The sequence below is a fragment of the Sorex fumeus genome, unplaced genomic scaffold, assembly GCF_029834395.1.
Source record: "Sorex fumeus unplaced genomic scaffold, SorFum_2.1 ptg000142l, whole genome shotgun sequence".
NCBI classification, from domain to species: Eukaryota; Metazoa; Chordata; class Mammalia; order Eulipotyphla; family Soricidae; genus Sorex; species Sorex fumeus.
The window spans coordinates 4,304,871-4,317,804 of NW_026606199.1; the positions used below are offsets into that span (position 1 = coordinate 4,304,871).

General features: G+C 57.4%; 1 protein-coding gene across 1 annotated transcript; it reads right to left on the reverse strand.

The window, feature by feature from the left end:
- On the reverse strand, positions 1-6,659 carry ECHS1 (enoyl-CoA hydratase, short chain 1). The gene is made up of 8 exons (XM_056106692.1): positions 6,534-6,659; positions 5,735-5,932; positions 5,307-5,434; positions 3,971-4,070; positions 3,024-3,128; positions 2,516-2,635; positions 1,604-1,671; positions 1-443 (listed from the first exon to the last, which is right to left on the reverse strand). Exons 1-8 carry the CDS (start codon positions 6,616-6,618, stop codon positions 378-380), a joined length of 870 nt encoding a protein of 289 aa, XP_055962667.1. The 5' UTR covers positions 6,619-6,659; the 3' UTR covers positions 1-377.
- Positions 6,660-12,934: the final 6,275 nt, after the last annotated feature.

Genomic DNA, 12,934 nt, shown 5'->3' on the forward strand with positions numbered 1-12,934 from the left:
AAGTGGGACAGGATTTATTCGGTAATGGTGAAAGAAGGCACGGCGTGATTTTCAGGCCCATTTTAGTCAACAGCGCGCAGGGAGCTGCCCACATGCCGCCACTCTTCCCTCTGTGTCACCTGCCCACCAGTTCCCACCAGGTCACCATCTGAGGTGCAGACAGACCACCTGCGCCAGCACCAAGTGAAACCCTCCCCATAGCACAACTCATTGGCAGCAGCCCTCACTGTGAGCAGAACTGCGCAAGGTCTGGGCTGCGGAACAACAGGGACATGCTGGCCCCAAGGAGCATCTTTCGGAGGGACAGACTTTGCTTCTGAGGCCGGCAGACTAGTTTCCTGTTGAAGTCGAGGCTGTATGGCAGATGCAGCCAGTTCCTACTGGTCTTTGAAGTCGGCCTTCCTCTTCTCCACAAACGCTGTCATCCCTTCTTTCCGGTCAGCCTGGTGCGAGAGGGAGAGGAGCAGAGTCGAGTCAGCACCCGGGGTCCTGGGTCCACCCTGCTCACTGTCCCCCCTGCTGCCCAGAGCCTTCCCGTCACAGCTGGTCGGGGACGGGGAGGGAGGACCAGCATCAGGCCCGGCCGGAACCCTGAAGGCCCCAGATTCCCTGACCTCCTGGCAAGGCCTGGGGTGAGTATTTTTACATCACCGAACCCCACCTCGCACCAACCATTCAGCACCCAGCCTCCGGTGAGTCCTTCACCAAATCAAGCTTACAGTAACATGTCCCAGAGCAGCCCAGCTGCGCAGACTCCTCCTGCCCCTGCACCTGAACCCACACCATAGCCTTGTGCTTCTCACAGGGGCCCGGCTAGAGAGTAGCTCATGGGCAGAGCCTGTGCCCCGCACACTCAAGATCCAATTCAATCCCAGAACACAGAGCCCCGAGTTCTACTGGGCCTAAGCACCTAAATACCAGGGCTGAGCACCTACCCAAGCCTGAGCACTGACTGAGCACTTAACCAAGCACCTAACTGAGCACGTAGCTATCTTGTTAGGCCAGCACTGCTGGGCACATCTGAACTCTCCCCCCCTTTATCTTTTGGGGACGGGGGCCGAGACCCAATCTAGTACACCACAGGGGTCCGCAACCACCGCCAGGGCTTACTCCTGAGCACAGCGCCAGGAACAGCCCCTGGACACTGCCCGGTGTGGCCCATCCAGCCTAAATGCAACCAAGAACCTAAAGCTGGGGAGGGGTTGGGATCCGGTGGCAGTGCCCTCTCCTGGCAGGAGGTTCTGGGTCTGACCCCCAGCACAGAAGCATGCATGAGCACATGCCCATTCTGGGGTTGCCTGCGCCCCAGCACGGCACTGCTTTTACTTTGCTGAACGCCCTCCACCTCCTGCCATGCATCCTGAGTAATTCTCATGCGACTCTTACTTCACTGTGCAAAAAGCACACAGTTGCACCTGGCTACATTCCAGGCAGCCACGAGGCTCCAGGAACGGGGGCAAAGTAGACTGTGGGGCCTTCTGTGAGGTGCGAGTCAGCCCGCCTGACAGGAACTAATCCTGTGACCAGTGAGGCTGACGGCCAGGGTACGGGAGCAGCTCACGGAGCCCTGGCCAAGGAAAGCCCAGGTGAAAGCCCCACTCACGGTGGCGAAAGTTGAGTAGAAGAGCTTCTTCTCCAGCTTATTTCCTTCGGTAAGCGTCATCTCAAAAGCTGAAAAGCAGCAGTGAGGTCAGGCTCGAACGTCAGACGTGGGGTGGACGCTCCTGCAGACCCACGGAACCTACACCATGGCCTGTCGCCAGCCCCTCAGTCCAGAGTGCTGCGTGGCGGCCTTCCTTCCCAAAGGCACTGCCCAGCTGTGACCTTCTGGCACAAAGAACTGCATGAAGGGAACTGGCAAGCCCCGTCCAAGTCCAGGGCAGGCAGCCAGCAGCCTGTGAAGTCTTGCAGGAGGGCCCCTGGGCAGCTGGCTCAAAGCAGGGCAGGTCGGGCTGGGCCCCAGGACCCTGCCCAAGGGCTGCGCTCTCAGCTCCCCCAGGAGCAGCTGCGTGCCCTGGAGGCGGGCTCACTCCCTGCCCTGTCAAGGGTAAAGCCCTGCCCCCACTCCGAGGGGCCGTGGTCCCTGGTGGTCAATTCTAAGCAAGAGGCCAAGAATAAGCTGCTGCACTAAAATTCAAGTTTTGGGCCACAGGTGGGTCCAAATTCAAAGGCCGTCTCCCCCAAGGTGAGCAGGCGGCTGCCTTGCCCTTTGACTGGTGAGCTGACCTCTGGGAGGCCCAAGGCCAGGACTGGCGCCTCAGGGCACTGGCCCTTCCTCAGCTGGGTCCAGGGACTCACAGCCCTTCTAGACCTCTTCCCTCTGATCATGGTTCTCCGCCTGGCCCCTGCTCGTCTGCTGAGAGTCAAGGGAGGCGCAACGTTTCAGCAGAACCATGAGTGTGGAAGGGGAGACAGCCCAGCACAGAGATTCGCCAGCCCATCTCAGTGAGCAGGACTAGATGCAGCCCGGGGTGGGGTGGGGTGGGGGGGAGTTCCAAGGTGCCCCCAGCCCCACCTGCGTTCACGGACTCTTTGGCCATTGCAGTAATGATCTTCGAGTTGCTGGCGATTTTCTCTGCACACTTGATGGCTTCTTCAACTAGTGTCTCAACAGGAAAGATCTTGCTCACAAGACCTGGACATGAGACAGAGTCTGTGAGGGGGAGGAGAGGGCACCGTGTCCCTGAGCCCAGGAGGGGGAGGGGAGGGCACCGTGTCCCTGAGCCCGAGGGGGAGGGGAGGGCACTGTGACCCTGATGGGGAGGGGAGGACATCGTGTCCCAGAGCTCGAGGGGGAGGGGAGGACATCGTGTCCCCAAGCCCGTGGTCTGGGAACATACAGAGTCCAGGGCTGCTCTAGTCACTGACGGTGTTGGGGGACCTGTGGGGCTCAGCTCTGGGTTTGGGATGTGCTCAATGTCCCTGACGGGTGTGCCTATCCGGCTGCCCTTCTCCCATAGAACAGAGGCAGTCAGTCCCACTCCCAGCCCCAGGCTGTGCTGGGCACTCTGTCCACTTGGCACCTGCTTGCTTGGCATCCTGGGCTGAGATCCGGTCGCCAGTGAGGACCATCTCCATGGCCAGTGACTTCCCAACGGCGCGGGTCAGTCTCTGAGTGCCCCCTGCACCTGCAGGGCAGAAAACTGATGGTCAGCTGGCTCCATGGCCAACACACATCCACAGTGAGCCCAGTGGCCAGAGGAGGTGTGGAGTGGGGGCCCCTCTTTCCCACACTCACCCCTCTTCACAACAGTGCTGCTCACTGGGCATGCGGGCCTCTGTGTGAGTGGTCTCTGGGGCAAGTCAGTCCTGAATCTACAGCATACTGGCCTCCGACTCTGGGGACAGGCCCCTCCTGGGTCACTCTGCCCCGCCCCGTGGATTGTGGTGCCCTGCCTTGGCACGGATCCCCCAACTCAGCAACACCAGTCACCCATGCCACAGTGGCCGACTCCAACACCACCCCAGGGCACAGCAAAGCCTGTTCCAGAATACTCTCTCCCAAGCCACTCCCTGCTCACACTGGGTCCTGCTCTGCAGCTGATACAGTTTAGGGGCATCTGGGCTCTAGGACAAGGCTGGGTGGTCAGATGGCCCCTCTGTGCGCCCTGCCCAGCCTTGGTGAGTGAGCAGTGCTGACGCAGTGCTGTGCAGATACCAACACTGTCCCACTCACTAGTGAGTCACCAGCTTCTTTCCTGAGCTGCTGACCTACGAGGGAGCCAACAAGCTGGTCCCACTCTGGGCCACAGGGCTACCCCAGCACTGCCGTGCCCACATGGGCACCAAGGGAACAACGGCACTAGCCACAGTCCACTGTTCCATCCGTTTGGGACAGGACTGTCCGGTCAGAAAGATCAAGTCCTTTTGTCCTGGGGGGTTGTCCTCAGCAGGGAATGTCCGGTCAGTCCCCTGAGAAGTGGGCAGATGTGCATGTCACCTGCCGAGTGGAGACAACACGATGCTTTACCTGGAATGGTTCCTAGCAAGATCTCCGGCTGTGCAAACTGGGCTTTCTCTCCAGCATAGATGATGTCGCACATCATGGCAAGTTCACAGCCCCCACCAAGCTGCAGGACAAAGGAAGGGGTCATGGGGAAGCCCTGGAACGTCACGCGAGAAACCGGAGGGGCTTTCTACCCAGCGTGTGCCGCCCGAGTACAGCAGATCAGAGTATGACTGTCCTTAATTTCAGTGGGCTGGGAGGGCGCTGGCCCTGCGTGAGGCTGACTCAGGTTCGATCCCTGGCATCCCACTTGGCCCCTCGGCACCACCTGGATAATTACTGAATGAGGATCAACCTTTTAGGCTGGGTGTGGCCCCAAAAATACCAAAAGAAAGGTTCCCCACATGTGGTGATATGGGCAGACAAGCACACATTTACCTCAGCAGTTTTGGTGGCCTTTGCCTTGGCCTCTCCACTCTGCTGTGGAGCTCAAAAGCACCACAGAGAATAGGTGTGCCCGTGGGCATGGTCACAGAATGCTACACTGTGCTGGTGATCACGGGCAGCGTTGCTTTATTTTATTTAGGCTTTTGGGTCACACCTGGCGATGCTCAGGGATTACTCCTGGCTCTGCAGATCACAGATCATCCTGTTATTCGTCGATTGCCTTGAGCAGGCCCCAGTAATGTCTCCTTCATCCTGGCCCTGAGGTTATATTCAAGGCTCTTTAGGAGAATGAGACCCATCATTGTTACTGGTATTTGGCATATTGGGTACGCCACGGGGAGTTTGCCAGACTCTGCCGTGTGGGCAGGCTACATTCGGTAGCCTACCAGTTTGTCCAAAGTAGGAATGAGACGTCATAATAAGATGTCTTATTATGACGTCTCATTCCTGGCTCTGCACTCAGGAATAAATCTCGGCGGTGCTCGGGGGACCATATGGGATGCTGGAGATGGAGCCCAAGCAAGGCAAACGCTGACCTGCTGTCCTATAGCTCCGGCCCCTGGGGAGTGCTTTATTAAAGAGCCAGATACTGACCTGCTCCCTACGCTCCACGAGCAAAGACCAGCCAGCAGGAAACCCCTCGGTGCCTCCTCCAGAGAATACAGCCTCAGGGCAATGAGAAAGGGTCGAGGGTGCAGGACACGGAAAAGCCACAAAAACCGTGCATGTGTGGAGTGAGAACCTTCTAGGGGAGTGACAGGCTGGTGGGACCTGGGAACTACACCACTCACAGGAGCCAACAGGGGACGTATGGTTTGAGGCAGAAGCTGAAACACCTGCTGAGGTTTCAGCAGGAAAGCCTCGCTGGCCCTCAGGTCGTTTTGTGAGTGAGCAGGGCTGCATGTAGACTCACAGCGTAGCCGTTGACAGCGGCGATGACCGGCTTCCTGACACGGGCCACCTGGTCCCAGTGGCTCAGGAACTGGCTGGAATAGCAGTTCTGGAACGTTTGGTTCTGCATTTCCTTGATGTCAGCTCCAGCTGGGGGCGGAAATGAGGCTCAACAGGAGAGGCCCCGCTCCCGTGGCACCCTGAAACCTACAGGTGTTCAGTGCCCACCGGGTGCAGCACCAGGAGCTGCTGAGTGAGTCTGCCCACCCTGGGGCCTGCTGTGTCCATGCAGAAGACACAGCAACGGAACCCGGCCCCTGATGGTACTCTGGGGCTTGGGGCTCGACTATGGGACGGCGAGCCTGGCACGGAGCCCGTTGACCCCCGGGACACAGCAGGGCTGGGTGCAGTCGCGGGGCCTCCCACACCCGACGATCCCTGCCCCGGCACCTGCAAAGGCTTTGTCCCCGCCAGTGAGCACGATGGCACCCACGGCCGGGTCCTGCTCGAAGGCCTCCAGCGCCTGGTTGAGCTCGGTGACCAGCCCCCCGCAGAGCGCGTTGAGTGCCTTGGGCCGGTTCAGGCGAATCAGCCCCACGCTGCCCACCTTCCCCTTCTTCTCCACGACGATGTACTCGAAGCCCGCGCCTTGGGGACAAGCAAGAGGGTCTCCTTGGCGCAGGCATCTCGCAGGGGCTCCCGCCATCCTGCCCCAGAGGGGACCCCGGCACCTGTCCCAGTGCGGACCCCCCACCCCCACCTGCCTCGAGGGGACCCCCCCACCCACACCTGCCCCGTGGAGACCCCCATCTACACCTACCCCGGTGGGGACCCCCCACCCACACCTGCCTCGAGGGGACCCCCACTACACCTACCCCGGTGGGGACCCCCACCCACACCTGCCCCTGTGGGGACACCCCCCCACCCACACCTGCCCCGTGGAGACCCCCATCTACACCTACCCCGGTGGGGACCCCCCCACCCACACCTGCCCCGCGGGGAGCCCCCTCACCTGCCTCGCAGGGACCCCCCACCCACACCTGCCCCGTGAAGACCCCCATCTACACCTACCCCGGTGGGGACCCCCCACCCACACCTTCCCCGCGGGGACCCCCACCTACACCTAGCCCAGCGGGGACTCCTCACCCCGCCCCGCGGACTCCCCCCCGCCCGCCCCCCGCCGGCCCCGGGCCCGTCCAGCGCGCGCGGCCTCCGGGCTGAGCGGGCGGCGCGACCCCCGGGCGCTCACCCGAGGCGAAGGCGCGCCGCGGGCGGGCGGGCGGGGGGCGCAGGGGCGCGCGGACGCGGGGCAGAAGGACGCGCAGCGCGGCCATGGCTGGACCGACTCGCCCCGCCCCGGCCCGCCCCGCGGAGCCGCCCCGCGCCGCGCCACTCAGCGGCCGCGCCGCTCTCGCGAGACGCGCGCCCCGCGAGACCCGGGCGGGCGGAAGGGGCGGGGCCGGAAGGGGCGGGACCCCGCGTGATGCGGAAGCCGGCGGGCGGGGCCGGAGGGGCACGTGACGCGCGGGCGGGGCACGTGGTGCGGGCGGGCGGGGCGAAGGTGCGCGGCGGCGGCGGCGGCGGCGGGGGTGGGGGGCCCACGTGAGCGGGCGCCTGGGCTGGCGGGTGGGCTGCGGGCGCGGGCGCGGAGCGTGCGCGGGCTCCGCCAGCTGGAGGGGAGGCCGCTGCCCGATCGCCCGCGGAGGGCCTGGGGCTACCCGACCACTCGTGCCGAAATGCGGGATCTCAGTCTGGGTCTGCCGGGGACGCCGCCCCTGCCCACGCGGCCTTGGCAGATCCGACAGGCCAGAGCGCAGTTTGGGTTCGATCCCCGCGCCCCGTGTGCGCCCCAAGCCTCTGCAGGAGTGGTCCCTGAGCACCGTGGCCGCCTCCACCCCCAAGAAGCTTTGAGGGACCAGGGAGCCAGAGCACGTGCCCTGGGCCTGAGAGATAGCACAGTGGGTAGGGCGTTGGATTCTAAGCATCACATATGGTCCCCTGAGCACTGCCAGTAGTAACCCCTGAGTGCAGAGCCAGGAGTACCCCTGTGCATCGCCAGGTGTGACCCTAAAAGGTAAAGGCCCTCCCGTTGTTCGTGGATTTTCTCCAGCGGGCCCAGTAACGTCTCCATTGGAGACTTTGTTGTTACTGTGTTTGGCATATCAAATCCGTCACGGGGAGCTTGCCAGGCTCTGCCGTGCGGGCGAGATACTCTCGGTAGCTTGCCTGGCTCTCCGAGAGGGGCAGAGGAATCGAACTCAGGTTGGCCATGTTGGCTGCATGCAAGGCAAACGCCCTACCCCTGTGCTATCGCTCTAGCCCATAACCCAAAAAGCAAAAAAAAAAAAGCACATGCCCCACCAGTGTCCGACCCCACGTGCCACAGCCCGGCCCCAGCATGGCAGGGTGTTGCCCTCCCTGGAGGCTTGGGAGCGCCACTGTGGTGGCCTTGGTGGCCCATGGCACCCAGGGGCTGAACGGCACACCAACCTCAGCCTGAGCACTCAGACAGGTCTCCCATGGTGTCCAGGGCTTTCCTGATAGGTCTTGAGGGGAACTGGTGGGCGTGGGGGTTGACGGGCTCAGAGGCACGTATGCATACTTCCAGCACTATCTCTGGCCCTTTAATTTTGTTTGTCTCTTTGAATGTTGAGATAGGTTTGTTTTTCTTGCCCAGGTTCTACCAATGCAAGGGGTGTGGGGTAAGAATACTGCCTAGGGGACTGGAGCAATAGCACTGCGGGTAGGGGTAGGGCGTTTGCCTTGCACGCTGCCGACCTTGGTTCAGTTCCCAGCATCCCATATGGTTCCCTCGAGCACTGTCCTTTGAGCATTGTCAGGAGTAATTCCTGAGTGCATGAGCCAGGAGTAATCCCTGTGCATAGCTGGGTGTGACCCCAAAACCCCCCCAAAAAAACAAAAAACCCAAAAAACAAACCAAAAAAATCAATAACGCCTACAAGTGAAAAGCAAAACGATATTTTCCAAAAAATAATATTTTCCAAAAATAATAATAACAGAGCTTCATTTCTAGCCTGCAGGTGGAACAGAGGTTTTCATGCAAATATACATTCGCACAAGCTTTTGCTGAAGGAGCTTCAGGGTCAGGTGAGATGCTTTGTTGGCAGGAGGACCCAGGGTAGAGTTGTCCCAGCTCGGCTGTAGGTCTGCTGAGACCTCAGACTGGGTTCTGGGAAGCCCCACAGACTAAGTCAGGGACAAAAGGCACAACCGACCTCTCAGCAAACTTCACCAAAATTAGCATGTATTTCAAAGAGCACCTGATGAATGAAGTGAAAGAAAGAACTCAGGATGAGGAAGTGTCTTGCAATTCATATATCTGACAAGGGCCGTATGTTTTGAATAAAAAAGAAAACTAAGCTCAGTAATGAGAAGACAAACCAATTTATTTATTTATTTTTTTGCGTTGCACCCAGCGACACACAGGGATTATTCCTGGCTCTGCACTCAGGAACTACTCCTGGCGGTGTTCAGGGGACCATATGGGATGCTGGGAATTGAACCCAGGTCAGCCGCGTGGAAGGCAAACGCCTTACCCGCTGTGCTATTGCTCCAGCTCAAAGACAAACCAATTTAGAAGTGGGCAAAGAGCCAATAAACACTTCTCCAGTAGAGGCACACAAGTACTGCTGAGCCCACGGAAAGATGTAGCTGGTCATTCAGGCAGATTTAAAGCTGACAGACACTCCTCCTCCTCTGAGGGCAGCAGAATGCAGGCTGGGGAGCTGTGGAGCAGTGGAAAAGTCCAGTACAGGACCGAGAGCAGGCTGCAGCTGGGGTTAGTTCCTGGACAGGAGGGGCAAATGAGGGCCGCCGAGAGGTAGTACGGGGGTAAGGCACTTATCTCTCATGTGTCCAACCTAGATTTAGTCCCTGGCACTGCTCAGAGCTAGAGTAAACCCTCAGTACAGCTGGGTGTGCCCAACCTTTCTTCTAAAAAAAAAAAAACCAAATAAAATAAAAAATAAGCATATGAATACCACCCTGGATCTGAGACTAAGCGCCCTCCAGCGTCACAGAGCTTCCTGGTTCTAGGACCCTGACATTCTGGTGACGCTACTTTGTCCTTCTTTAATCGCACCTCTTTAATTTGCTCCCAGATCTGCTTCCAGGTGAGGTCTGCCACGAGTGGCCCCGTGGGTCACAGCATCAGGCACTCAGTCAAGTGGCCCTTGTTATAGGCCGGGCAGGCACCCCCAAAATTGTTAGCTCAGGGACGCCAGCTGTGAGTTCAAGGGTGTGGCACATTTGGTGCCCAAGAACCTCCTCCCTAGGACTCCCCAGCAGAAGAACAAAAAGATGGGGGACTCACAGATATGGTCAAAATAACCTATTTAATTCCAGAGCTGAATAGCCTAGCTAGACGATCTGATGGGGTTCAAAGTACAGGACTGCACAGGTCAGGTGTGATTGATCGTTTGTAGAAGTAAAGCCTTTCAGAGGAGGCAATTCTCTTGGGGAGATTAACTCAAAGAGATGCTGTCTCCCTGGGGCAACTATATTGTTTTTCTCTTTCCCTTGCTGATAATACATATTGAACAATTAGGCTAACTTCTTATTAATACTTTCAGTTATTTGGATAAGCACAGTAAGAGATATAGATTCCAAAGCTTATTTTTCTGGGCTCCAAGGGCAAGCTAGGCTTTTAATTTTTTTTTTTTTTTTGCTTTTTGGATCACACTCAGTGATGCTCGGGGGTTATTCCTAGCTCTTCACTCAGAAATTACTCCTGGCGGTGCTTGGGGGACCATATGGGATGCCGGGGATCCAACCCAGGTCGGCCGTGTGCAAGGCAAACGCCCTACCCGCTGTGCTATCGCTCTAGCCCCGCAAGCTAGGCTTTTAATGTAGATCCCAACTAGGTAGGTCCTCAGGCTGGTTAACTTTTCCTACTCCAGGGGGTCCCATCTCTTAAGTCATAATGGCTTGCATCAAGACCACGCTTTATGCTTTCCAGATTGTCCCATTTCGATGCTGGGATAGCTTTGCTGATTGCCCCAGGTTCATCTAGAGGTTCCTTGGTGGGACCCCGCTTTTTGGGGAGTTAGGAACTTTGGCAACCGAAGCCTGAGTCAAGAAATTGTGACAGATGCCCAGGAGTAAATATATTACAGAATCAATTAACTCCCAAATACTAGGAGCATAACATTAATGTCTTTCTGTGTTTAAGCAAAGAACATTACTCTATAGTAAAATATGAAAAGGTTATAGGAGAGAGAGAGAAGCAAGTAATTCACTACAGATACGTGTCCAGAGTCACCAGGAGGTTTGACTTCATAAGTAACCAAGACTGACTTGGGGAATTTAATAGTTAACGATGAGAGGTAAAGCACAAAGGTTAGAGATAAACTTGGGGCATTAGGAGTGCTCATAAGAGCACTGTAAGCTTCTCTGGGGGGAGGGAAGGGGCAATTCACTGATGAAGCCTGAAACACTTAGGGTTAATATCCAACACAAAATATTCCACAGAGGGGCTGGAGTGACAGCACAGTAGGTTGGACGCTTGCCTTGCATGCGGCTGACCCGGGTTCTATTCCCAGCATCCCATATGGTCCCCTGAGCACTGCCAGGAGTAATTCCTGAGTGCATGAGCCAGGAGTAACCCCTGTGCACCACCGGGTGTGACCCAAAAAGAAAAAAAAATCCAGAGTCAGCGTTTAGTCTCAAATTAAGGAGTCTTTATCAGAAATCCAGCCTGGTTGAGAGAGGCAGCCCACCGAGTAAACAGCAAGTTTTTTTTAAAAGGGCAAACCACTTCCTGGAATTTCACTAAGCGAGCAAGTTTACAGAAGCTAAAAGAGGAGGTAGCTAAACAATCCTTTGATTAATACAGAAACCAAAAATAAAGTAAACAGGTAATAAAGTAGTCAAACAGATAAATATTCAATCAATTGGCTGACGCAGGAACTAAAAATAATAAATGGTTGGCTACACTCTTTATTGATCCACCAGCGGCTGGTGTCCTGTTTTTCTGTCAAGTGAGGATACACATTCTGTATGCTAATTTGTTTCTCTCTTGAGCCAACCAGGTCAGTTTTCCCTAGCCCTTGGCGTTGTGGGGCCTCATCAGTTAGTCAACAAGTGGGCTCCTCGGAGCATAACCTGTTTGAGCGTCATGGGCCTGCAAACGGTCAGAGTGTATTGCAGACTTGGTGACCAGGCCTGTGGGATCCCCTCCTGTCCTGGTCCTTCCCAAGCCACCGGGGACTGGCGGAGAGACCGCGCACCAGGATAGGAGCAGAGTGGGAACCTTCTCAGTCCCTACCGGAAGCTCACAGACTGCAAATCTGAAAGTGTGATGCAGGGCCATTCAAGCGCTGGTTGATGGCAGAAGAACAGAGACCCGGCAACCAGGAATCAGTCTATTGAGGGTCTGAGGACTGAAGCAGTGAGGCAGACTCCCTGAAAGGAGGTGAGCTGCAGGGGCGCAGCCGTGAGAGGCAGAGCCCAGTTACAGTGTGTGTGGGGGTTAGGACCCCTGGGAGGTGCCTAGCTCAGTTACTCTGCTTTCCCTGCAGCCAACACTGAGCGTCCAGGCCTCCGTGGGCAGCTTCCTGCAGGGATGGTGCAAGTGTGTCCCTCAGGCCTGCTGCTGAGGGAGTCTGAGCCTTTGCCCCTGCAAGAGGGAGTCCAGCCTCACCTCCCCTTGCCCTCATCCTTGGGCCCGTGTTGCACAGAGGAACAGGAGGGCACAGGGGCCACTCCTACGCGTGTCTCCTGGCAGGGCTGGAGGAGAGACATGGCTCCTCACCTCGGCCCCAAGCACCCGTTTCATGGCTCCACTACCTGACGGCTTCTAAAGACCTCGGATCGTCATGAGCAGGCAGGGAGATGTCTCGGGAGGCAGAAAGACCCCATATCCTCCTATAGATAAAATCCCAAAGGAAAACCACTTGGAGCAAAAGGCCCAGCGGGGACAGCTCAACCGAGTGTACCCGGCTACCTCCCCGGACATGGACATCTGTCCCACAGAGCATGGCAGAGCCAGCCTCGCCCTGCAGAGAGGCACAAGAGAACATTCGGGAACTGAGCCCAGTGGAGAGTATCCCAGAACATGCATGAAGGGCAGAACACAGGGAGTGTCTGAACATTCCCGGCAATTACAGGCAGAGAGTCAGGACCCAGGACTGAGCGAGTGTCGGCCTGGCAGACAGGATGGTCTGGCTTCACAGGAACTGAGCATGGTCCTGCCAGTTCTGCTGTCTGCCACCCTGGTCCACACGTGGGTCCAGCACCACACCTTGGGGTGAGCACCCACAATTCTGACAAGCACTTCAGCTCTCTGTCGTAACACCAGCAACGTGGAAGGGACGGGTGGGACTGACTCAATGAAGGGTCTTGAAAACAAAGGAATCCCTGGTAGAAGCAAAATGATCAGGGTGTTGGGGGCTCAGCGGGAAGTGCGGGTCTGCATTCATGAGGCCCTGGGTGCCAACCCTGCACCACAAGGCAGGTGCCCCTTTATTTTTTAAATCTAATTCTCTATACACACACATATATATATTTGCCTTTTGGGTCACACCTGGCGATGCACAGGGGTTACTCCTGGCTCTGCATTCAGGAGTTACTCCCGGTGGTGCTTGGGGGACCATATGGGATGCTGGGAATCGAACCCGGGTCGGCCGCGTA